General features: G+C 37.7%; 2 protein-coding genes across 3 annotated transcripts in view; one reads left to right on the forward strand and one right to left on the reverse strand.

Moving 5' to 3' along the window:
• The window catches only part of LOC136858203 (RNA helicase aquarius), a 686,829-nt gene that overhangs the window by 142,195 nt on the left and 517,193 nt on the right, over positions 1 to 27,441 (forward strand). The gene's annotated exons all lie outside the window — the stretch shown is intronic.
• Positions 23,940 to 27,441, reverse strand: part of mthl5 (G-protein coupled receptor Mth-like 5) — a 35,497-nt gene continuing 31,995 nt past the window's right edge. Inside the window, exon 6 of the mRNA XM_067151884.2 lies at positions 23,940 to 26,981. Within this exon, the coding sequence (XP_067007985.2) occupies positions 26,720 to 26,981 (262 nt within the window). The 3' untranslated portion in view covers positions 23,940 to 26,719. The remainder of the gene's footprint in view (positions 26,982 to 27,441) is intronic.

Here is a 27,441-nt window from a genome sequence, read left to right on the forward strand (position 1 = left end):
AGATATCTTGGATTCTGGAGGTCAAATGGACTGTATCTCGTTTGACATGTCTAAAGCATTTGATAGGGTGGATCATGGGAGACTACTGGCAAAAATGAGTGCAATTGGACTAGACAAAAGAGTGACTGAATGGGTTGTTATATTTCTAGAAAATAGATCTCAGAGAGTTAGAGTAGGTGAAGCTTTGTCTGACCCTGTAATAGTTGAGAGGGGAGTTCCTCAGGGCAGTGTTATCGGACCTTTATGTTTTCTTATATATATAAATGATATGAGTAAAGGAGTGGAATCGGAGGTAAGGCTTTTTGCGGATGATGTTATTCTCTATAGAGTGATAAATAAGTTACAAGATTGTGAGCAACTGCAACGTGACCTCGAAAATATTGTGAGATGGACAGCAGGCAATGGTATGTTGATAAACGGGGTTAAAAGTCAGGTTGTGAGTTTCACAAATAGGAAAAGTCCTCTCAGTTTTAATTACTGCGTTGATGGGGTGAAAGTTCCTTTTGGGGATCATTGTAAGTATCTAGGTGTTAATATAAGGAAAGATCTTCACTGGGGTAATCACATAAATGGAATTGTAAATAAAGGGTACCGATCTCTGCACATGGTTATGAGGGTGTTTAGGGGTTGTAGTAAGGATGTAAAGGAGAGTGCATATAAGTCTCTGGTAAGACCCCAACTAGAGTATGGTTCCAGTGTATGGGACCCTCACCAGGATTACCTGATTCAAGAACTGGAAAAAATCCAAAGAAAAGCAGCTCGATTTGTTCTGGGTGATTTCCGACAAGAGAGTAGCGTTACAAAAATGTTGCAATGTTTGGGTTGGGAAGAATTGAGAGAAAGAAGAAGAGCTGCTCGACTAAGTGGTATGTTCCGAGCTGTCAGCGGAGAGATGGCGTGGAATGACATTAGTAGACGAATAGGTTTGAATGGTGTCTATAAAAGGAGGAAAGATCACAATATGAAGATAAAGTTGGAATTCAAGAGGACAAACTGGGGCAAATATTCATTTATAGGAAGGGGAGTTAGGGATTGGAATAACTTACCAAGGGAGATGTTCAATAAATTTCCAATTTGTTTGAAATCATTTCGGAAAAGGCTAGGAAAGCAACAGATAGGGAATCTGCTACCTGGGCGACTGCCCTGAATGCAGATCAGTATTGATTGATTGCTGCTAATATATGTCCAAGGTTCAGAACAACTGAAAAATGTTATATATACCTACACAGTATATATTTCTACAGGACAATGGGGCATCACAAGGATACGTTGCCCGGTGGTAGTGCAATGAGGTTAGCTAACACTGCTATATGGGATATAGGCTAGACAAACAAGGTAGTACAATGAGGTGGAACATAACATTGCTTATTGTTACTTCGCCTAACAGGAATGTGCTGGAATTCCAGGAAGGTTAATTTGTTTTCCCTCTCTTTTATCTTACAAGTCTTGAAAACACTTTTCATTTAGAAGTTTATGCAGATGCATGTTTGATTAGAAGTAACACATGAATTGTTGACTGTAGAATATTGCCTTTTATTTTATATTGTACTAGTGATTCAGTAATTTGCAATAGCCTATGCACTGCATTAGCACTCAGGCTATTATACATTCATGTTCATAAAAAACCAGAACACCTTAAAAAACTAGAGATAGGTTCATATTCACAGGACATGTGCATTAGTATGTTTCGAACCCTCTGTGAGTGGGGATGCAGATGAAGAATACACCCACGGTATCCCCTGCCTGTCGTAAGAGGCAACCAAGGGATGATTGAATTAGAACCATGAAACTACTTGTAATTAGTACCACCATGCGGGGAACACCATGGGTCGCTTTTACTTGCAAGTAGTACCACTATGTTAGGTACAAAATAGGTTTGTGATAAGTAGCAACAGAGTGCCCTTCCGGCTTTTACAGTACCTGTGATTAGTACCACTATATGAGTGACACCATGGGTGGACAACACCATGGTTCTGGCTTGCTTATGATAAGTAACCACTCTATGAGGAACACCACGGGATAGTATGAATCCCTTTGGTTAGTACACTTCTTTGATGAACACCATAGGTTTGCGTTGCCTGTAAATGGCACCGCAGTGTGCGAAACACCGTAGGTCTGTATTACATGTGCGAATTTCATTACCTGTGAGTAGTACCATAATGCGTGGAATACCGCGAGTCTATACGACTTTTGATTAGTGCCGCAACATGACAAATATCGTGGTTCTACTTTCCAAGCGATAAGTACCATTATGAGGGGCGGATGACTTGGATTTTGGACCCCTTTAGACTGCAAACATCATCGCTTCAGTAATATGCTATACAAGCAGTCCCTTGGTCTTGTTTTACATCAGTTTCTGTGAATGTGAGGCATTGCGGGTCGGATCCACCGATTGTTTTAAATTCATTTCCATCCATTCATTCTTTGTCCTCACGTTTTGAATTCTGATCAGTGGAGGATTTTGGTCTTTTAATGTTTCATTACATTTCGTCTCATGTCGTACCATTAGGGGCCGATGACCTAGATGTTAGGCCCCTTTAAACTCCAGTCATCATCATCATTAGTATGTTTTGAAGCAATGATTAGCATTTGAACTATGTCGGCCCTCAGGTTCAAGGTCCACACCGATATCTCGATGCACCACCACCGACTGGTAAAATGTGCGTGCGGTTCTCATTGTCACTATAAACCCAAGGTAATGGATCAGTGTGACTTGAGCAGACATGCAGGATGCCTCACAGATGTATGCGAGAACCGTACCGTCAAATGAATGAGTTTGAAAGAGGGCGCATTATTGGCATGAAAGAACGTGATGCATTCGTCCAGAAAATTGCTGCTCATGTTGGATGAAGTGTGTCGGCAGTGCAACGGGTATGTACAGAATTGTTCACAGAAGGCCATAGACCATGACAAGATGGGTCTGGCCGCACCATCCAGACCACCTCTCGAGAAGATCGACACCTCATCCAAATGGCATTGCAGGACAGATCTGCATCCTCCTCGGCTCTGGTGCAACAGAGGAACAGTGTAACACATCGTACACTATCAAGAGCGACAGTTCGTCACCATTTATTATGGTCTGGGTTACTGGCGCGTCGTCCACTTCTCTGCCTACCTTTGACTAATGTGCATAAACATGCTAGACTGCAAAGGTGTATGGAACAATGTCACTGGGGACAAGAATGGCAGTAGATAGTGTTTTCGGATGAATCCAGGTTCTGTTTGTTTAAAATGATTACCACATTTTGTTTCTCCTCAGACAGAGGGAGAGGAATCACATTGACTGCATTTGCTTAAGACACACAGCACCAACTCAAGGCCTTACGGTGTGGGGTGCTATTGGATACAACCACAAATCACAGTCGGTGCATTTGCAGGGCACTGTGACCAGTTTGACCTACGTGAATGACATTCTGCAACCTGTAGCCATATCCTTTCTACACGACACCCCAGTCACCATATTTCAGCAGGACAATGCGCAACCACGTGTCGCTGCATGAACACGTGACTTCTTGTTGTCACAGGATGTCAGACTTGCCGTGATTCTCCCGATCACCGGACTTGTCGCCAATCGAAAATGTGTGGGATGTGGTGAAACAATGGGTGGGCACTGTGACCTAATGCCAACCACCAAAGATGAACTCTGAAACCAGGTGAATGCAGCATGGATGGCTATGCCCCAGGGTGCCATTTGCGCCTTATATGCATCGATGCCATCACGCATGGAACAAGTTATCAGTGCCCATGGAGGACCCAGTACCTATTAGGCAACAGGACACATGCTGAACCTAGGTGACTGAAATGCTAATCGTTTCTGCAGGAACTTGTCCTGTGATTATGAACTTCCTTTTCTAGTCTTTCAAGGTGTTCTGTTTTTTATGAACACGAGTGCAGTTTTATTTTATAAAATGTATTAGAATTCATTACATTATTCCCAAATTACATATTTAATTTTGTGTGTAATGTTGATTTTCTAGCCTGATATTGAAGGTGAATCTCTTCTTAGCATGAGTTTTCAGCTGCTTCATTGCACTTTATTACCAATGTCATAATATCTCAATAAGCAAATGCAGTTACTCAAACGAAGTTTGAATCAAAGTGCCCTGGCCCCTTCCCTAGAAAATCTGGTCACTCTAATTTTCAGTAGTATAGCAAGCAAACACAGTTGTGAGTCTGGCTTTGTGGCTAAATGGTCATCTTAGTGGCCTTTGGTTCAGTGGGCCCTGGGTTCAATTCCCAGCTGGGCCAGAGATTTTAACTATGTCTGGTTAATTCCTCTAGTTCAGGTGATTGTGTTTGTCTTAGCACACATCTTCCCAGGCCAAGCCCTGTCCACCTTAGGTGTAATCAGTCTGACTGCATGCTTAATAATAATAATAATAATAATAATAATAATAATAATAATAATAATAATAATAATAATAATAATAATAATAATAATAATAATAATAATAATAATGTTATTGGTTTTATATCCCACTAACTACTTTTTTAAATGGTTTTTGGAGATGCCAAGTTGCTGGAATTTAGTCCCGCAGGAGTTGATTTGCATGCCGATAAATGTATTGACACAAGGCTGACGTATTTGAGCATTTTCAAATACCATCAGACTGAGCCAGGATCAAACCTGCCAAGTTGGGGTCAGAAGACCAGCACCTCAACCGCCTGAGCCCCTCGGCCTGTCGACTGCATGTTTCATGGTAAGATTGGTCTGCTAAGACATCAAAGACATATGCATAGAGCATGCAGATAAGGAAAAAATTGCAGGAGAGAAATGAATACTCGCTTATGAGTATAAGCCCTCACCAACTAATACGCATCGTCATCTACACACAACACACCAGACTTCACTACAAACTATCACAGAAACGTGGAATAGTTAATGCATCCCTCTACATAGGGTTGGTGTCGGGAAAGGCATCCAGTTGTAAAACTTGGCTCAATCCATACACATACAGTGCTGACTCCAAGTAATTGGAACAAGGCCAGGAAGAAGAGAAATAAACACAATTGTGCCAGTTTACTTAGCCATTCAGCTTAAATAAGACTTCATTGGTCCATGGAATTGTTTTTCAGAAGCCAGGATCTGCTTCACATCGAATGGGAAACAATTCAGAGAACTCCAAACATCAGTGCAGATCATTTTCATGTAGTACTTGCAAAATCTTTGTTAGATATGGTCTCAGTTTCAGATCTGGAACTGGCTTAAGCAAAACAATAAATGCCCTGTTCAAGAGACTTGTTTCTGCTGAACTTTTGTGGATTAATCACACAACTTTGAGCCACAAGATAAGCATTTCATTTCTCTCTAACAGTTCATGGTTATTTCTGCTAACAAAATAGCATAAAAACATATTGGTCTTTGATTAATTTACGGTATCTTACTAGAAACAAGAGCAATTATGACACTCACAATCCAACACAAGAAACAGTGGAAGGAAACTTTTAATAATATGAATTATGGATATCTTGACCATAGCCTTGAGACCTCCAGCTTTATGGAAAATCAGAACCACGGGGATGTGACTTTTCATTTTAAAAATTCCACGTGTATAGCCCAGGTTTTGAACTGCGGCCTTCTTGGTGGGAAACAGTGACAAACCAACATTAGAAAACAATGGAAACTGAAAACAAGATCAACATTATTGCCAACTCTCACCACTTCTCACAGTATACTAATTTGCTCAAGTTATAAACCAAGACCGTCGAAGTGGCATTTTTACTCTCTGATATGTAAGGTCCAGTATGGGAGGCGCGTGCAGTAGCCTGCACGTGTTCGACCTGGCAAGCATCAGTCGCCAGTCTGAATCTCTGCTGTTAACATGGTGAGACGGTTATCATTGCAACACCGTATATTCGTATGTAAAAGTTCTGGTTTCATCTTAATGTTCGTGTGAACAGTCATAACTCACTCTGTTGGTGTGCAGAAAATCCTAATGGTGTTTATGAAGCCCCTCATTGTGATGGAAGATTGGTGTTTGGTGTGCTGTTAGTGCAAGATGAATAATTGGGCCTATTATTTTGAGACAACAATAAATGCAGACAGGTACCAAGATGACATTTTGACGCTGCTCTTCAATCAGTTAACGGAAGAAGAAAAATCCTGTGGGTGGCTTCAACAAGATTCAGCCCCTGCTCATACAACAGAAGATTCCCTTCTTACAATCTCGGAAGGGTTTGCAGACAGAGTGATCAATGCTGGTCTGTTCCGCCCCCTCGTTCTCCAGATTTAACATTGTGTTTTTTATACTTGTCGGGTAAACTAAAAGAAAGTGTATCGAACAAATCCTCACACATTGGAGGAACTGAAAGAAAACATTACAAATGAAATCTAAAACATTACAATGGCAGAACACGCTTGCGGCAACCAGAATTTAATTACCAGATACAATGCTTGTATAACCCAGGAAGGACGACACTTCCAGCATCTTTTATAAGGTAATATTTCATATAAGATAGTATACATGCTTAAGGCAGGGCGGATGCACACGACATAAGTTCAGCTGAGGCAGCTGCCATAGCGCAGAGTACAAACACCATGCATCAGTATATGTAATAAAGGATAATCCACTGCTCCTCAAGGAGTATGGAATTGAGGAATTATAACCAGGAAATTCATATTTGAGATCATAAACTGAATTTATGAAGAGCATTGAGTAGTATAAGAATTCAAAAGAGATACAACACAACTCGGAACATCTGTTTTAATGGACAAGGCATAGCGAATGGTCAAACAGAAACATAGCAAATCCATACCACTACTGGAGTTTGACATTGGTGGATCAGCATACAATTTCTGTCTACAGCATGCCTTTTTTTCAAATGGCTGTGGAATCCTGATCACTCCTTGTCTTGGTTTATGAATGTGTTACAAGATATATTCAAACTAGGGGCGTGAAAGATACAGAATATGGTAGTAAAACTGTTGACAGGAAAGTCTGTTATGTGTTATTGCTGTACTCCTGTTTAAGAGCTGTTCTCTTTAATTTGATAACGGTTAATTTGCCGAACAATACTAGAGGCAGTAGCAGCGATTGGGGGGGGCAAAGGTGGCAGTTGCCCCCCCCCCCACTTTTTGGATAAAATATTACATTTTTTATTCAAATTTTAGCAGGCTGAAACTAGGAATTATTTTTAAAAAAGCAATTTGTACAAGCCCTGTTGTCTTATCAGCTAATTCTTTCCTTTATTAACAGAAATACACACAAAATGTTGTTCATTCCAGCTAACCGATTTGTATAGGGCCACAGCAAGTAGTGGAGACTTTGAATGTGCTGTGAGGAAGGGCAGTAGAGGTATTTATACGGTATATATTGCCAAGGTCATGGACACTGAGGTATGATTCACCCGCTTGCTGTGCGCATTCGTCAGTTTGGCAGTCTCTTTAGTGTCTGTTAGTTTTTTAGTGTGTAGTGAAATACTAATTTTAATTGTATAATCACACCATACTACTTCTTAATTGTAATAAATATGTAATATTGTTCCTTTGATGAAAGTTTTATTGTGTCTTATTGAATCAAAATATTAAAAAATTATTATTACTGCACTTAAATTGGTAAACTGCCAACCTTTACCTCTCTGTTGAAATTCGCTCAGAGATAATAAAAAACCATTTTGTAGCTTATTTCTTCAGTTTTTGATATATATAACCCCACTCCCACCCCATCCGCTATATACCACAAATAAATTATTATATTTAAAAAACCACCTTTCCAATACACAAAATCCTTATATTTAGGATGAAACCATTTAATTACAAATTGGACATGTTTCACTCAATCTTAGTGAGCATCATCAGCCATAGATAACATAAATCATTGGTGGGTCAGGGCCCTGATCCTGGTGTATATCACAAAAGAATGTCTAATATACATTGATAAAAATATGTGAAATTAACACTTTAAAAATAATCAGTAAGATTATATGTGTGTATTAAAACAAAAATTGATCATTAAAATTGCTTAAAATGTAAAATGGAATGGATGACTTAAAATGTTAAAATAGTACGTAGTGATTAGATGTTCTTAAAAATCGTTGCCCATTATATCTACGCTCGATTGCATTAGACTGTTTATGATAAAAACAGTTTTTCATATCAGGATGAGCTCTTATTATAAACTATGATGCTGTTTTTTAAGAATAATCATGATGAGGAATGCTGAAATCACATATGATGGTTGAAAAACGAAGTTCACTGATGATAAAACGTCGTCTAAATCGGCGTAAATTAGCCTTTATGGGATTCCTTGCGTTGTGTTTCAGACATTATTTTGTGCAGTAATGTGTTGACATTGGTCTCCTAACAGAGAATTACTGATCTAGTGGGTGAAATTTAAATCGGGTGTATCCCGTGTGTGAATTGGTCCCTTGGTTGTTTACTGAGGTTTGATGGTAACTGGCTTACTGCTGCATGTGTTGTAAGCAGTGTATTGGAAAGGTGGTTTTTTAAATATAATAATTTATTACTCTGAAATCCAATATGGTTGTAAAATGAGATTTGTAATATACCACAAACCCGGGTACTGTTTCTTGTCTATATTTTTTTTCCCCCCACACTTTTAATTCCCAATCGCCGCTTCTGACTAGAGGAATGGATTTATAGTGGCTCTTCCTTAGTCTTGTGGTTAAAGTTGCTAGCAAGGTAATCATTACGAGCTTGTCGATGTAAGGGCATTCTTTTGTTATGATGATAATAAATATTCAGTTCAGAGTTGTTGATATTATGATGTTTATTTCATTTTTCAATTTAAATACAAAATACAGAATATAAGTACAAAGGCACTGTAAACTAACACAACCACATTTTAAATAAATAAATAAATAATAGAGCAGTCTTAAATATGTACATACAAGGGTATGTTTGCACTCCACATTGTTACGGTACAGCTGATTGTCCAACTAGTTCCAACTGATTAAATGTTTACAAAAAAGAACGGCAGGATGTGTTACAGGAAAGTGTGTTTGTTTTTTGTATCAACCTTATACTGATATATCATTGCTTCTTTCTCAGTCATTATTGCATACCCGTTTTGCACAGTGAGGTTGGAATACTATTACCTTTAGAGGCATATATACATACAAGTAGCAGGCTAGGAATACAGCAGAGTTTAAAGCATGCCGCACCATGAAATGTAGTTGATGCACACAAAATTAGCACATAACATAACAGCCCTGATGGGCTTGTCCTGCCAGGCGACTGGAGCTCAGCCCAAAGGCTTGCAGATTACAAGGTGACACATTGTCAGCATAACAAACCCTCTCAGACATTATTCTTTACTTTCTAGATTGAGGCTTTTTTTTTCATCATCAGATAGCTCCTCATTTATTCTCTTGTAGGCTGCGTAAACCTCAAACAAGCCCACAGGTCCAGGTAAAAAATCTTTGACTTGGCCAGGAATAAAATTCGGGGCCTCTGGATGAGAGGCAGGCTTGCTACCCAAGCACTTATGCACACAAGTATCACTTACTATATGCAGCATTGTTTAATATAAAAATAAGCACTTCTTGTTGGAATGGGAAGATATGGACATGTGCACTTAGAGAAGACCATTACCGGGCGAGTTGGCCGTGCGCGTAGAGGCGCGCGGCTGTGAGCTTGCATCCGGGAGATAGTAGGTTCGAATCCCACTATCGACAGCCCTGAAGATGGTTTTCCGTGGTTTCCCATTTTCACACCAGGCAAATGCTGGGGCTGTACCTTAATTAAGGCCACGGCCGCTTCCTTCCAACTCCTAGGCCTTTCCTATCCCATTGTCGCCATAAGACCTATCTGTGTCGGTGCGACGTAAAGCCCCTAGCAAAAAAAAAAAAAAAGAGAGAAGACCATTGACCAATCTCCTATTCACAGGATGTGCTGGAAGATATTTTTCTCTGAACTTACGTTATTTTATTCTTATTAAGTGCCTTCTGAGTACATGTTGTTGGTTGATTCTTCAGAAGATTGTTACCTATATTAACCTCTCAAGTCGGGAGCATGTGAATATCGCGCGTGGTAGTCGAATCTATCGGCGGATGCACGTGACATTCACGCTGAGCGCATCACTTGTCCCAAAACAGTCTAGCTCTTTCATCTCTTGACATTTCTCTGTACTACGTGACATTTAAACCTTGAGGCTCGTTTCTCCCTCCTCGTGTGTTTTCTTTGGCCTAGAAGTGTAACTTTGTGATAAAATACGTCTTGGTTTCACATTGCCAACTGCTGCTGTTTCAAGTGAAAGCATGGAAAGAATGCAGATTTCCGTAAACCTGGTAGACCTTCCAAAACATTTCCTCCACAGAGACTTACTGCTTGACATTTCATAGAGAAGAAAGCTAAACCTTAAAAGAGGTGTGTGTTGTGTATGAAAAAAACTGGAAAACAGAAGGAAGCACCATTTTGGTGCAAGGAATGCAGCGTTGGGCTCTGTTTGGATGGGTGTTTCAAAGTTTATCACACTGAACCAAACTTTTAGGTGAGTTAAAATTCTTTTTACTTTTTTTGTAACAAAGTGTCTATTGTGGTGTGTGTATCCTCCAAATTTGGGTTATTTATATGCAAACGTCGAGATATAAATGTTTATTTGAAGTACTGTAATATAGCTGCTGTTTGGCCATTTAAATTACCGCCAGTAGGCTCTGGCGAGAGATTTTTATTCCCGGCTTGAGGGATTAAGAAAACCATAAGGGTTGCATGTTTGTACATTTATTATTTCAGCAAATTTTCTTGTTTCAAGTGGAATACTGATAATTACAATTTGGTTCACCTTTACCATACTTCACACTACTGCCACATGCTTTCAGAGAAAAATATCAGTTTGGTGTCTTTGTTCTTAAAACTGGGAAACAGCTAGGCACATGCCAGCAAAACTCCATATTTGGAATCTTCCCATTCTGGATTGTGTTAAGAGATGCAACAACTTCAAGATTATTGCAAGGAGTAGGGTTTTATAGGAAGGAAGATAAAAATTATTATTCTTTAAAATCTCCGTTAATATGAAACGTGTACATGAAACTTTCATATAACAAGAATTGTAACAATTGCAATTTCCCATGGTTACGTTGTATACGTATTCATTGTATGATGGATATAAACCAAGAAATTTAGGAGTATTTTATATTTAATCAAAGTCCCAAGGGACCGCAGTTTTAACTGAGTCGCAGAAGCTGTTTTGCACAAGTTTGGGCAAGAAACAAGAAGCATTCGCAAATCATCCTCATTCTGTCTCAATTTGGTTCACCTTTACCATACTTCACACTGCTGCCACATGCTTTCAGAGAAAAATATCAGTTTAGCAGGTTCAGTCTTGCAGTCTTTAAAGAGTATACAAGAAAGTTATTAATTTTCATTTTTTTAAAATTCATTGAAGGATGATTAAGAAGTTAAATTATTATATTCATTTACAACTAAACATCCAAAATTTCTGGAATTATTTCATTTCTATTTGATTTAAAATTGGCTATGTTTCAATGGGTGAATTAGGCCATGGAACTTGGCATAAATTCCTGGGGAAAACATATATTCCATTGTAAATTGCCATTTGAATAATGAGTGCAAATGCTTGCAGTGAATAATGTATGAATCATATTAAAGTGGTAAACTACATCTGACTTTATGAACATGCACACTGACATATGAGGTTATTTTTGTGAAACTTCAATATTCCCTTTCATTTAGGATAATGTTAATGTGTCTAAGAAAAGGAAAAACAGTGATACAACTGCCCATTTGGGTCTTGGCCTGCCAAGACAACTGCTGCCTAGACAAACGGCCTGCAGTTACTGGAGTGGGTGCATATACAGTGCTTCAAGTTGGTACAGAATCCTAGTGACCTGGTTCTACAGTGATGTTAATATTCCAACATCTTTGATCTCTCACAGGGTATTCATTGTACAACCACTTGTGAGATGAGACATTTGCAAGTTACCCTCCTGGGGACCATAAAGTAGAAGTAGCTTTTGAGACATTGTGTGTGTTACTTAATAAAAGTTTTAAATGGATTATTACTAGTAATAATGTTATTACTAGTTATAATATTTCCTAGTTAATAAAATCTGAAGCTTAGCAACTATCACAACGGCTCCAAACTCTTCGGTACAGCTAAAATGCAGACAACACTGTGCCACCTTCATACATATATATTGGGGAGTGCACAGCCACTGCTCCTGTCCACTACTGACCCTTCAAAAAGCAGGGTGCTGTTTCTGGTGATATGTTGTGAGATAGGAGCCTATTTGAACCATGGCCTATAAGCACAGAAAATTTCTTCTACATTCATAATCACAACTATCTTGATTTTGTATGATAGTTATTATTCATGTATGCGTAAATGTTAGGCCCCTTTAAACAACAAACATTATCATAATTTATGTATAGTGTTCCCTCATTATCTGACTGTGAAGTATATTTTAATGCTGAAACTTCTTGCCACAAAACTGCCTATTCTTTGTTGCATCGAGTTAATTGAGTTATAAAAAACAAGATTTTTGCAAACCCAGAAAAAACATATTTCAGCGTACATTCATTATTACCATTTATTTCCTATTAAGACTTCCCATCACTAATAAATTGTTTTCAATTCCTTATATGCAGCTTTTAAAGAGTAAACAAGAAAGTGATTAATTTTCATTTTTAAAAAAGGAAAGAATTAATTGAAGGATGTTTAAGAAGTTTATGTTTACAACTAAACATCCAAAATTTCAGGAATTATTTCAGTTCTATTTGATTTAAAATTGGCTATGTTTCAATTATTTAATCTGTAACTTCTAGAAGTATTTATTCAATACTTTAATATGTGTGTCTAATTTATTTCATTTCATACTGCATATTGTTGTTCAAATAATGATGATGATTGACAACTGTAAATTTGATTCTTTATGAATAATTTAAAACTATTACCAGTCAAAAGTTTTATTAAATGTACCCCACAATGCATTTCAAGAGTCCATCATCCTAGATTCTGAAACATGTTGTGGAGTACATTTAATAAAACTTGTGACTGGTAACAGTTTTAATTATTCATGAAGAATTAATTTACAGTCACAGACAAGACCTACATAAAACATGGTTATGTTTAAGAATATAAATTTAGTTTTTTGATTTACTACTAGTGATTGTTTTAATTGTAAGTGGCTCCTCCTGTTTATGCTTGAAGAATATGCAGTTTGGCATAATCATTGCAGAAAGAGAAAAGGCATAAAATATAGTATATGAGAGATTTGTATACTAAGAATCATGCTTAGGTAGAACATGTCTTATAAGACGAGTTCATAATTATAAATTAGATACTTAATGATATTTGATTTATCATCTTCAAAAATATTTATGGTTTTTGTGTATACAGTACAATATATATAATCTATGGAGGTATGCTATGCTGAGATCTGTACTTTACCTTATCAGGAATGAACCCTACAGTCATTAACCTTGCATTTTCTGCAGAATTTGAATGTTTTCTGTTTTTTATACCTGGCAAGATTTTTGTTGTTTTATTCCCTTAAAAACATTTTTAGTGCACATTTCTTTCCTCTATATGTTTTTTAATGATACTTCCCTTAAAGTGGTAATATAAAATATTAATCTGAGAAAATTATGGTGATCTATTCATAAATTTGATTACCAGTTATCAGAAATTCATTTAAAAGGTAGGCCATCAAATGCATGTAATTCTGGAGCAGCTGTCTGACTACTGTTACGTAATGGAAACAAGAGAGGTCCACCTATTCAATACCATATAATGTTATAAGATAACATTTTATTATACTTAGTACCAGTTTCGATGCTGATGTGCATCATCATCAACCAAAAATAAGAGAAATATACATTGAGAAGGTTACAAAAAAAAAAAAAAATGCATAAAGTATACACAAATTTTACAAAACTGGCAAGACCTAATTAAAAACAAGATCCATAAACATTAACTTATGACCTAAACCTAATAATAGCACCAACTGTCTTAAAACTTTGAATATACGTCCTCTTGATAAAAGTCCTCTAAATCTAAAAACATTAAACCATGTGCGAGCAGATTAAATTGTGCCGAGGACAAAAAACCAATGCTTCACTATCACAAAAGTCCAAGAGCATATTTTCTTATTTTGTAAGAACATATGTATAAAAGGTTTTCTTGCTGAACATCCACTGAGTATTAGAGTAACAGGTGCAAGAAATAAGAAACCATTTTTCTATTGGTTAAAAATGGCTGTCATTAAAATAACGTAACCAGTCAAAAGACGTAACAACTTCTAGTACTAAAAAAGAACGAGAGAACTTCGGACAGTGTTTTGCGTAATAAAACATAGGTCTTCTCTAACTTAAAGAACGCGGCTGGACTCAGTCTGCTAAGTATTAAATAACAAGATATTTTTTAATGAAAAATGTGGCGGACGCCGTGTATCCAGGGTACTGAACGATGTTCTTGGTTCAAATTGGGACCTGAAGCAAATAAAAAGAAAGAAAAGAATGTCAAGAAAGGCTTTTTTTAAAAGGTCTTGTAAGAATTAACGTGAATAAGAGACCTCTGGGAGCGTATATATTATGTGTGTTTTCAGATGTTAGGGAAGACACTGAGAGCCGCAAGACACTGTGACAAATGCACCCGCGTTGGAGGGGAAGGGAGGGGGAAGCAGAACAAGGGAGGTACCGAGAAGGAGTAGGAATGACCCAGAGCCAATGGCAATGAAGGAAGGAATAGGGAGGAGAATTATGCAGGGCGATGCGGCGAGAGGGCGTGGCGTGAAAACGTTTTCTGTATGCTATGAAAAACTGATGCTATTGGAAGCTTTTCTGAGTCTGAAAAAATGCTATCAAAAAAAGCAGCATTAAAGTATTGATTCAGGTGAATGAAACAGCTCTCAGTGATGTCAAGCAAAGTACCTTTATTAATAACCTGTAAAACTGTGAGATTCTGATCAATGCTAGTAAAATTATGTTGAAAATCTTTCATATGCTGCCCCATTGCTGAAAACCTATTGTACCTAACGGCATTAACGTGTTCCGCGTATCTGATTTTAAAGTTTCATCCTGTTTGTCCAAGATAAGAACTGCTGCAGTCATGGCAGCATAATCTGTATACTCCAGAACTATGAAAAACATTATTTCTATTTAATAAAGTGGAGTTATGCAGGATGTCAATACTTCTATTATTAGTTCTATAAGAAATCTTAGTGTTATGCTTTTGAAGATGTTGGTGATGCTGTGTATTTTATTTGTAAAGATTAAAGTCGAAAAACTGGGTTTTTCTCTCAAAAGAGTGGTATTAAGACGGTACTTAAACTTGTTAATGATTCTCTCAATGAAAGCATTCTTAAAACCATTGTTTCTAGCTATTGCCCGAATTCAATTTAATTCTTTATTCAGATTCTTTATCGACGTAGGAACTCTAAAGGCTCTGTCAACCAGACTATTATATGTGGCATTTTTATGGGCCTGAGGGTGGGAAGAAACCTTCCTGATGGTGATAGCAGTCTGAGTAGGCTTTCTATAGATATATGAAAAGGAAGAAAGTGATCGAGTAACCATGAGGTCCAAAAAAATTCAAACGATTATTATTCTCGGATTCTAAGGTAAACTTTATATTCTGATCTAAACTGTTAAGATTGTCAAGAGTAGCTTTTGCATCTGTGAACTGTTCATCAAGGATTACGAAGGTATCGTCCACATATCTCGCCCAGAAATGAATATTACTGAAGGTTAAATTTTTTATTATAGCATTATTTTCTAGGTGGTCTAAGTAAATCCCTGCCAAAATCCCGGAGGCCGGTGACCCCATTGCCAGTCCATTCTGCTTATAAATATTATCAAAAGTAAAGTAATTATTCTTAATTAGCAAGTTAAGAAGACTCATAAAATTTAAAACTTCCAGTTTACTTAGTTGACTATTGGCAAGAAGATTCTTCTTGATGATAGGTGGAAGCTCCTTGGTATTTATACTGGGAAACATGTTAACTATATCGAAAGAGTGCATAGTGTGATAAGGGCGAAGAACAAAAATATCCAATTTATTAATTAATTTTGTGGTGTTCTTAATAGAGTTGTTTGAAGAAAACTTGTAATTTTTAGCAAGAAATGTTTGAATAAACTGTGCTAGCTTGTAAAGAAGACTGGGTCTGTAATTTATAATAGGTCGAATGGAGACACCGGCCTTGTAAATCTTGGGAAGTGATCTCACTGTCGGCAAACTCGGGTTCATGGTTATTAACTTTTGTTTATCTTGTTCCATAAAAACGAAGGAAGAATCCTTCAGGATTTGTTTTAACTGTCTTTGAATGAGTTGTGTAGGGTCCTTATTTATAATTAAAAAAGAATCATTATTAAAAAAGGCTTTGGTTTTCTGTGTATACTCAGTTTTTTCCATAACTACGGTAGTATTGCCCTTGTGATGATAAGGTTATTAGCAGATACTTTCTTCTTGAGGTCCTGAATTTTCTTATTTACTTTATAAGGATCTGTATTATTATTATTATTATTATTATTATTAGGGGCTGTCCGACTCATTGGCTGAACGGTCAGCGTACTGGCCTTCGGTTCAGAGGGTCCCGGGTTTGATTCCCGGCCGGGTTGGGGATTTTAACCTTCATTGGTTAATTCCAATGGCCCGGGGACTTGGTGTTTGAACTGTCCCCAACATCCCTGCAACTCACACACCACACATAACACTATCCTCCACCACAATAACACGCAGTTACCTACACATGGCAGATGCCGCCCACCCTCATCGGAGGGTCTGCCTTACAAGGGCTTCACACGGCTAGAAATAGCCACACGAAATTATTATTAATTATTACTATTAGGGGCTAATGCACGTTTATCAGAAAGAAAAGTTTTTCAAGTTGGACCTTTAACGAGAATAGCCCTTTCATCATCATCATCCAAGGTTATGTTGGAGAGATTGATCAAAAGGAGGATGAAACTGAGCCAAAAGATCGTTATCAGGTTCTCGATTTCCAGTCTCTTTGACTAAAGAGCCTCCAGAATTAGCTTTGTCTAAAAGTACTTCAAGTTTTTTGTCCAGTGTGGACTGTTTTGTGGCTAGTATATCTATTAACTTAACAAAAATTTGTTCTTGAAATAAGTTCCACTGGGCTTCAGTAAGTAAAAAACGGTAGCTCTGAGGTGAGCCTCATATAAACGGTAAATGAGAAAAGATTTCTTCCAATACAAAAATTTTAGTTCATTTCTTAACCAAAGTTTAGTAGTCCTAAAGTAAACATTATGCCGATGAAAGGGTAAGAAGCTTGGTTTTAATGTATTCCTTAAAAAATTAGGGGTAAGATCAAGCCTTATACATTGCTTAATAAATCCAATGTCCTTGCCTATTTTTCCAATTTTAATCTTTAAACCGACTGTTAACCTTGCAGATTGTAGCCAAAGAACAGCAGCAGTGCAGGTCACCCTCTTGGGTTCATCAACCAAATTAATTATAAACACCAGACCACTGCAAGAAATAAAATCTGTTTGATGCTGGTGATCAGTATCAGAGAAGTGATCACATGGTTAGAAAAAATGCTGTTATTAAGCTTGTCAGATAGTAAAGAAATTTATAATTGCAGGTGAAAAGGTAACTCTTAAAGATTCAGATTGTTGTAGATATACATTTTTGTACAAGTAAATTAAACTACTGTAAATTAAAATCATTATCTGACAAAATCTGTAAAAGTAGTTAGTGGGACCTAATTGTATGATGGCAAACAGGATGAAAAGTCAAGTAGTAAGTTTCACCAAGAGGAAAAGTTCTCAGATGTTTAATTACTGTATTGATGATGTGAAAGTACCTTATGGGGATCACTATAAGTACTTAGGTGTTAATATAAGGAAAGATCTTCATAAGGATAATCACATGAACAAGGTTGCAAGTAAAGGTTGCAGATCTCTTCACATGGTTATGAGGGTATTTATGGGTTGTAGTAAGGACATGGAGGAAGATGACAAGAACTAGCTGGATTGAGAAGAAAACTAATGAAGCAGTGCTTAGAGAAATAAACACCCAGAGACATTTAATAACGGCGATAAAAAGGAGAAAAGCATCAGTTTTTGGTCACCTTCTCCGGCATAATAACTTCATAAAGAACTTGTTCGAAGGCAAGGTGATGGGAAAGAAAGGCAGAGGGAAATCACGGAAGATCATTGAAGAGGTAGTTGAGATGATGGGATGCCAAGGTTATGGAGAGATGAAAAGGATCACAGAGAGAAGAGATCAATGGTTGCAGCGACAAGGCGAAGCCTTTAGATGATGATGATGATGATGATGAGTAAGGACATAAAGGAGAGGACATATAAGACTGGTAAGACCTCAATCAGGGTATGGTTCCAGCGTATGGGATCCACACCAGGATATGAGAACGAGGAGAGATCCAAAGTAAAGCAACTTGATTTGTTCTGGGTGATGTCCAACAAAAGAGTAGTGCCACAAAAATGTTGCAAACTTTAAGTTGGGAAGACTTAGGAGTAAGGAGATGAGCTGTTCAACTAAGTGGTATATTCCAAGCTGTCAGTAGCAAATAGCATGGAATGACATTAGTAGACAAATAAGCTTGAATGCAGCTTCTATGATAATAAATATGATAATGTGATATGATAATAAATATGATAAGTTTGAATTCAAGGGGACAAATATTCATTTATAGGAAGAGGAAGGAGGGATTAATATAATTTATAATGGGAAACATTCAATAAAATTCAGTGTTTTTGAAATCGTTTAAGAAAAGACTAGGTAAAAAATTAATGGAGAATCTGCCACCTAAGTGACAACCCTAAATGCAAATCACTGGCAATAATTGATTACTTGATTGATAAGGCAATGTTCCTGGCAAAATTGTCCTATCCAAGCAATCACATCCCGTTTCACCATATTTAAACAGCTTGTCACATATTTCACGGTTCAATAAGTTTGCTATTTCACATTTTCACATTGTTCAGTGCAGTTTGATGTCATTAATGCCAGTCGTGGCCTTGGACAAAAGTCAAGGAAAATTTGTGTCTCATGACTTCTTTAGGCATGTCAACAATCTCAAACAAAATATATGTTCTTATCTTTAATACCATTTATAATTGAACAGGCAATACTAAAGTAAATTGCTCAATATGGTGTTCTCTATTTTAAATTTAATGGAAGTAACACATTCTAGTCATATCCTGTACTCTTGCATCCACACCTCACATCCATGAATACCATTGACATGTGAACTATTAAAGTATGCTTGCAAATGTTATCCCTTGTTGTGAGTGCATTATTATTTTAAGAAACCTGTTTGGTAATATGCACAATGTAATTTCATTATTACATTCAAATTTAGAATTAATTCATTTGCCATTTTAGGTAGTGAAATGCACCAAATAATTGGGAAATTTCACTGGTTCTTGAATCATCACAAACATACGTTGTTAGGTGCAACTCATAGTCACCATTCTTTCACAGAGAATAAAACACAAAATATTCTAACACTGGAAGTAAACTATTGACCTCTAAGTAAACATGTTACATTCAGCATAACTCCTTCAGTGACGAAAATTATTTGATTTGGTTTGTAAATCTGTGCGAGTTTTAATATTTCATAGAGTAGAGGAAACAAGTATAAGAAATAAATGGGGAAGTTTTCTGTTTGATAATTGTACCACTAGTTAGTTAATCTAGCTTGAAGGTATAACCATACAATAATTTACAAATAAGAATTTTGTGTAAAATTTTGAAGAGGTTGTGTTGAGTCAACACAGGGGAAAAAATCTTATCTACACACACACACACACACAATCAAAAATTCTTATATATATACACTCACACACATCAAAAATTGTTCGGCATCACCTTGGATCAATGTGTTCCTGACTCTTTACAAAAAGAAAACAAGAGCCATACAAAGGTACCATATCACTATATCACTGTTATTTGTTGCCCAACAAAACAACAATTTTTCCCATTTTCACACCAGGCAATTAATGCCACCATGGCTGCTACCTTCCCAGTCGTAGCCATTTCCCACCCTTCCATCGCCGAAAACCGTCGGTGTGTTAGTGCAACGTTAAAAAACAACAAATGAGAGCCTCTACAACAATGCAATGTTGCTTTCTCAGCTTGAGTTACTGAATACAGCACAGACTAGTACCTTTAATACTGGGTAACTCATTCTCTTGCATTGATGCTTGCCTGAATTTGTCCTGCCATACTGTTCAAATTGTCCCACTCCTCATTGGTAATTCGGCATCAATTTCTCAGAGTGGTTGTTGGGTCATGACATCCATAAACAGCCTTGTATAATTTTAATGTATCCCAGGCATGTTTAACAGGGTTCATGTCCAGGTAAAGCAGCGGCCACTCTAGTTGAGTGATACAATCACGAAAGAAGTCTCTAACGAGAAGTGCATTATGGATCCGCATATTATTGTCCAGTAAGACAAATTCTTAATACATCAGCTTTCATGACCACTAAATGATATTATAATATTAATTTGGGGATATTAGAACACGTAATATTTATAATCTGCTGATGCGTTTCGATCCTGCGACCAGCATCGTCTTCAGAGCAGTAACAAATAATGTATTGGCAACTGTTACTCCATAGTAACTAGACTCAAGATAGACATTTGAATTTTTCTAAAATAGAGGTTGATCTCTCCACCATTAATGTGGATACTCCTATTCCTGTGCTTGAGAAGGGATTAAATTTTGCGATTTCACCTCTTAAGCTTCCGACTGAGGAAATCATCTGTGGTGTTGAAGCTTCTTTAAAGCCTTTACCAGATCATATCACTGAGGAGATTCATCTTGAAACCGCCACTGTTACCAAACACGTGAAACCTCCTCGTCCGTAACTTACTTCCAAAGAGCGGTATGCTCTTAAACAACTGAAAATGTACAAGGGCTTGTTGGTGTTGAAAGCTGATAAAGGCAATGCTACTGTGGTTATAAACACTGTTGACTGTAATAACAAGATTGAGTCACTTCTCAGTGATCCCACCTATAAGGTGCTAAAGAATGATCCTACCAACGCCATTGATACGAAAACAGCATCTCTTCTTAAAGCTATCTCATTTCCGAGTGATGTGTCTCGTGGTTTGTGACTGCAGGCTTCCACAGTTCCCCTTCGTTATGGTCTTCCTAAGATCCATAAAGACGGAGTTCCTCTTAGCCCTGTCGTCAGTAGTATAGGTTCCCCTACATACAACTTGGAGAATTTCTCAAGCCATACATACATACTGGGACATCCATCAGGAATTCATCGCAGTTTATTGGCATTTTATCCAATCTGCCTGTGTCGCCTGGTGATATTCTAGTCAGTTTTGATGTTGTGTCTCTGTTCACTAGAGTTCCAATCATGGACACCTTGTCTCTGTTGGATAAAATCTTTTCTGATGACATTGTTAATCTGTTTCACCTTGTCCTCACTACCACACATTTCACTTTTCATGGTACACTATATGAACAAATTGATGGTGTTTGCCATGGGATCGCCATTGGTTCCAGTCATCGCTAATATCTATATGCAAGATTTTGAAGAGCTTTGTCTTCAATCTTGCATGCTCAAGCCTTCCATCTGGTTGAGATGTGTCGATGACACATTTGTTATCTGGCCCCATGGTGAACATGAATTATCCATATTTCTGGAGCACTTGAACAGCATACATACAAACATTAAATTTACCATGGAGACTGAACGTGGAGGATGTTTGCTGTTCTTGGATATTTTGGTTTCTAGGAAATTAGATGGAACTTTAGGTCATTCGGTTTGCCGTAAATCTACCCATACCAATAGATATCCTCAATAGAAGGTCCTCTCATCACCATCCTTGCCAAAAGTGTGCTGGGCTTAACACCCTTATCAGCCGAGCAAGGGAGGTTTGTGAGGAGGATAAATTAGACGGTGAACTTGAGTTCCTAACCAGAACATTCCTGAGCAATGGCTACTCGAGGAAGCAGATTGACTAAGCGCTATATCCTAAGCCAAAAGACAGATTGACACATGATTCTTGTCCTTTAAGTGTGGCCTTCTTGCCATACATACATCTGTCACGGATAGGATTGGCAATATTCTCAGAAGCACAATATCAAGACCTTTTTTAAGCCTAATATCATCATAGGCAGTTGCTTGCTATATGTTAAAGATCCTATTGGTTTAAACTGTGCTGGAATATATATGATTCCTTGCTCCCGTGGATTGGTTTATGTTGACCAAACATGTAGGAAGGTAGCAATGAGGGTTGAAGAACATCGCAGGCACTTATACCTTTGTCAGCCAGAGAAGTCTGCTGTGGCAGAACATGCCATACATAATGACCATCAACTCATTTTTGATGCAATTTCTGTCATTAATAAAGAAACACATTTTATACCTAGAATAATTTGTGAGATAATAGAAATTTCTAAACACCCAAATAATTTTAACAAAGGTGGCAGCTATATACTGAGTAGATCATGGCTACCCTCCATAGTTAACTCGTCAACATCTTTCTCTTTGACTCTGGAGGTCCTGGAATGAACTATATTTCTAACAGGGTCTCTGTATCTTGAGTCTGGTTACTATGGAGTGACAGTTGCCAATACATTATTTGTTACTGCTCTGAAGACGATGCTGGTCGCAGGATCGAAACGTGTCAGCAGATTGTAAATATTATGCGACCTATTATCCCCAAATTAATATTATAAAGACAAATTCTCCTCCAAAATCCTGGCAACACAGTGTCACTATGGGTTGAAGGAGGTCGTCCCTGTATCATACAGCCATAATATTGGCCTGCGTGACTAGGAGTGGTATACGGTGGCCCCACATAATTCTATCCCAAAACATCAGAGAACCACCCTCTTGCAGCAGATGCTGGACAGTATGTCTGAGATGTGATATCATTTGCACCACGGCACATGATGTCTAGATTTGAGAGCTGGGCATCACTATGGTTAAAAACATCAGATGTAAGGCTTTTCAAGCGTTTGCTCTATTAACCAGCGTTTCGTCTTAGGTCTGACACTAGACTCGTCAGAGTGGGATGTGTCAGACCCTACCCACTGACACTGGGTGTATGCAGGTGATATGTTTTTGACATGCTCTATTGGTGAAAAATATCTACTTCCCTACATGGGAATTTAGAATTTTCCATTCGGAATTGCGAGGCGGGCAATAATTCCATTGTGGAGATTTTTCTCTCGTATGCAGTTATCAGACTGTGCCTCATATATAGGCTTCTGATAAGCTCACCTGCATACACCCAGCGTCAGTGGGTAGGGTCTGACACATCCCACTCTGACGAGTCTAGTGTCAGACCTAAGACGAAACTCTGGTTAATAGAGCAAACGCCTGAAAAGCCTTACATCTGATATGTTTTTGACATGCTCTATTGGTGAAAAATATCTAATTCCCTACATGGGAATTTAGAATTTTCCATCACTATGGTTATCGAGAGTGAATTTGTGCTACATGCAATCTGTTTCTCAAAGTGTAAATTGAAATGCAGCAACCTATGGCTAACCAAAGATCATTATTCAGCACGGTGACATTGCATTCAAGGTTGCATAGAGCTCAAATTTGAAGGTAGCGGTCATCGACTACACTTGTAGCCCGTGAATGGAGGCAAGTCGTCAACATCTCCAGTCTCCCTGTACTGCTTGTATGTTCGAACCCGTCACTTTGATTACGGCCCACACATTGAGCAACTGCCCCATTGACCCTCCATCTTGACATAATGCAAGTATTTGTACAATTTGCATGTCGACATTGCATGTTGTGCCATCCTAGATGCTCACTGATTAGAACACGCCTCTAATGCTTCCACACAAGTGCTACAACTTCAACTGAAATATTACCTCCCATTTGAGCGTAGTGTTTTGCCTGTGGATTGGGAATCACTATTATATTTGTTACAATTTTCTAGCAAGTAATTTTGTGTTTTGTCTTCTAAAACTTCTGTTGCATAATTATACAAAATTTTACAAGTAAATTCAAAAAAATTGGCACGAATAAGGAAAATTTCAGTTGTTCATGGCAGCTGCCCTGATGTTCATATGTACAGTATATTTATGTTTTTGGAAATAATACAGGTAAATGATTTATTGTCAGATCTTTAAAAGAGCACACGTATTGCAATAGAAGATGCTAGCCACAAATCTTCATTCGTAGTCATATATAGCCAGTGTCATTAACATTTATTAAATCTTCCAATGTGGACCATATCCATTTATTAACACATTCACGCCCATCATCTGAGCTGGCTATTTGAAGGGCTGGCCCAGCTATTCCAGCTGTTAGTGGCAGAGCAAACCGAATTCTTTTCACAATAAGTTCTAAACTGAGCAAGATATAGAAACAAAATTTTCCACATACCTTACTCTGTAGTGTGTGGTAGGTAATGTCGCACTTTCCTGGGTGAATGGGAACACCACACTTTCCACAAAAATAGCGTGTTTCACTGATAATTTTATTTTTGAAGCACACTTTGCACCTTCTTGAGGGGAACTTGACTTTATTTGATGGAGGAAACTTCAAGAGAATATGCTCTTTTCTCTTCCCATCTAACCTAAATGGTTGATCCTTGGCCGGTGCCTTTATGGCGGAAAAATCGCGGGACGTTGACTTGTAGCTGATGAAGTAGATGGAGCTGAGATGCCGGAGAGAGGTGACTGTACTTGTATGTCGGGTTCCCTCCCCCCCCCCCTCCCGTTTGAGAATTGCCTGGTGTTCCTTTAGATCTTTTGGTACACCCCTATTTGACCATATTGTTCTACATATGGCAGTGTTCTGTTCCCGTAATTGTTTCGCGAATCCAACGCTATTGTAATTGTCCATATAGACTGTATACCCCTCCTTCTTCTTCTTCAAATGCAATATCTGGTTGCCCAGACGTCGGAGATTACTCTGGAGAAAGTTTTTCTGTCTTCTGCCAGTTGGAAGAGTCTCTCAGTTGTCTCCATACCGGTCCACTGCTTGATGTAGTGTAACCATGTTATCTCTGGTCTGCCAACTTGCCATTTGCCCTCTATTTTACCCTGGAGAATGAGTTTTATGAGGCCATTTGTTTCCTCTTAATATGTGGCCTAGATAAGCTATTTTGCGAACTTTTATAATTGTTATTAGTTCTTGCTTTGCCCTAGCTCTCCTTAGGACTTCATCGTTTATCATATCTGTCCAGGTTATTCTAAGCATTCTTCTGTGCAACCACATTTCAAAGGTGGCAAGTCGTTTGATACTTGTGGCTTTTAAGGTCCATGTTTCTGCTCCGTATAACAGTACTGACGAGATGTAGCACTTCATTAATCTCTGTCTGAGCTTCAGATTCAGATGATTATTAGAGAACAAAGAGCTCATCCTGTGAAATGCAGCTCTAGCGTTCTCAATTCTGCATCTGATTTCCTTATCTGGATCCATACTGTCTGTTATTATGCTGCCGTGGTACTTGAACTGGTGGACTTGTTCTATTTTACGGTTCTTTAATGACAAGGTGATATTTGCATTACTATTTCTGCTAAATACCATTAACTTAGTTTTTGCTACATTTATATTGAGACTATACTGTAAACCTTTGACATGGATTCTGTTCAGGAGTTCTTGAAGGCCTTCTGTAGTGTTGCACAGAATCAGAGTGTCATATGCATATCTAATATTATTGATCAAAACACCATTTACTTTCACACCCAGTTCAACATCATGCAAATTTTCAAGCAGCTGGAAAACTGTGCTTTGTAAATTTGCACCACTCGCATCATTTATATTGTCCCTACACGCCATGGTTACACTTCAGAACGCAATTATACACATGCTTTGCAATCACAAAACAACTACGCAGCAAGTTGGGCCAGCGCTAGGCTACCTTCAGAAACAAAACCAAAAAAAAATGTGCATTGGGAGGGAAAATCGCCGTGGCCATGTGGTTTCTGGTGAGTAGAAGTATTCATAAGGGTATTACCTTCATCTCTCTCGCACATATTTGTGACCAAAATAGATCCCAGCTGCGTAGGAACGGCTCCGGTTCAAGGTTACGCTTATCTGGGCTAACTCGGATACGGTCCACAGCATGGTCACGCACTATAGGCAATAACTCGGATACGGGCGTGAATGTGTTAACAGTATTTACGGTCAGGCATTTTACTCATGCTATGATATGGTACTATCAACAATAAAGATAATGCAGTAGGGATCAAAGAAGAATATATATGCAGGGATGATGACCTGTAAATACTGGTAAATAATACTCTAGTAATACAGTAAATACTACTGGTACGTTAAAACAGTTCACACCAGAAGTAACGCTAAATATTAATATCATCTCTTGTGCCAGAAAGAGCATAAAGCTATTAAAAAACTTTGCAACCCTGAGAAATCTAATAGGTTTAGGACTAGGAGGTAGAGGGGTCAAGTAGGAGAGATTACCAAGAAAAACTTGGCACAAATAGTTTCAGACAACCAGTAGGGGTACAAGTGGCAAAGTCTTCCTTGGTTTTAGTTTAGTGGTAATTTTGGTTTCAATATTATAATAAGGCACTACTACAAATTATTCTTATTTATCAAAATATCAGTCTCAAAGCATTTCCAATCTACTTCTGTTTGACAGTGGAGCAAGTTATCTCGAACCAGCTGAAGATAATTCAAACTTATTTTCTCACAAGCTTTTTAAGTAATTGAATATTAGAGTATTATTTAATTCTCAAATAGCAGTTTCTGGTACTGGCTGAAATAACTTCCACACTTTTTGCTGAGGAGGATAATTGAATTTGCAATGTAACAAAGAAGGATAAATTAGCCTCATGCTTCTTGAGGATGGCCATCAGTAATGTGAAGAGCTCATAGGTGACATCTCTTCACCCCATTCAGCTGTGTCTTGTGGTTCAGGAACACTACAACAGGATTGGCGGATGAGACTTAGGACTCTTTTCTGTCCAAACACAGCGATGTATGCGAAAAAGACCCCTTGCAATGTATTCACAACAATGTTGCAATACACAAGAGCTTCGTAACGCAGTAAGGATAGAAGTAAAAACAGCCACGCAACTGACATCACCAGGAATAGTTTCATAAACATATCAAAACTGAAACAAAAAAAAGCAATTATATTCTATAAAATAAGAAATCTCAAAATGCAGTTAAAAGGAAACATTTCCTCTTTTCCAAAGGAGGCGAAATAAGTACTTCCACATGTGGCCAAAACTGTTTGATGTCTTATTCAATCTTTTGTTCAGTCTACATGTTGAAAGTTACTTGTGTTAAAATGCTCAGTCTACATGGATTTATCGAATATGTTAGAAGAATCACACAAAATTGGTGTTTATACCAGTAATCTGTCAAGGGTTAAAAAATTCATTTCAATGGGCATTAGAGTTTTAAATTATGAACATCTTGTGTTTGAACTGACGTGTACAATGATTGAAATGTGAATGAATGTGTGAATGAGCATATTTTCATAAAAATTAGAAATGGATTTGGTAGTTATAGGTTTATATTGTGTTTTCTTCTTTTATTATTACTATTGTTAGTTTTATAATTGTTATC

This window comes from Anabrus simplex, chromosome 1 (assembly GCF_040414725.1).
Source record: "Anabrus simplex isolate iqAnaSimp1 chromosome 1, ASM4041472v1, whole genome shotgun sequence".
Lineage (NCBI taxonomy): Eukaryota > Metazoa > Arthropoda > Insecta > Orthoptera > Tettigoniidae > Anabrus > Anabrus simplex.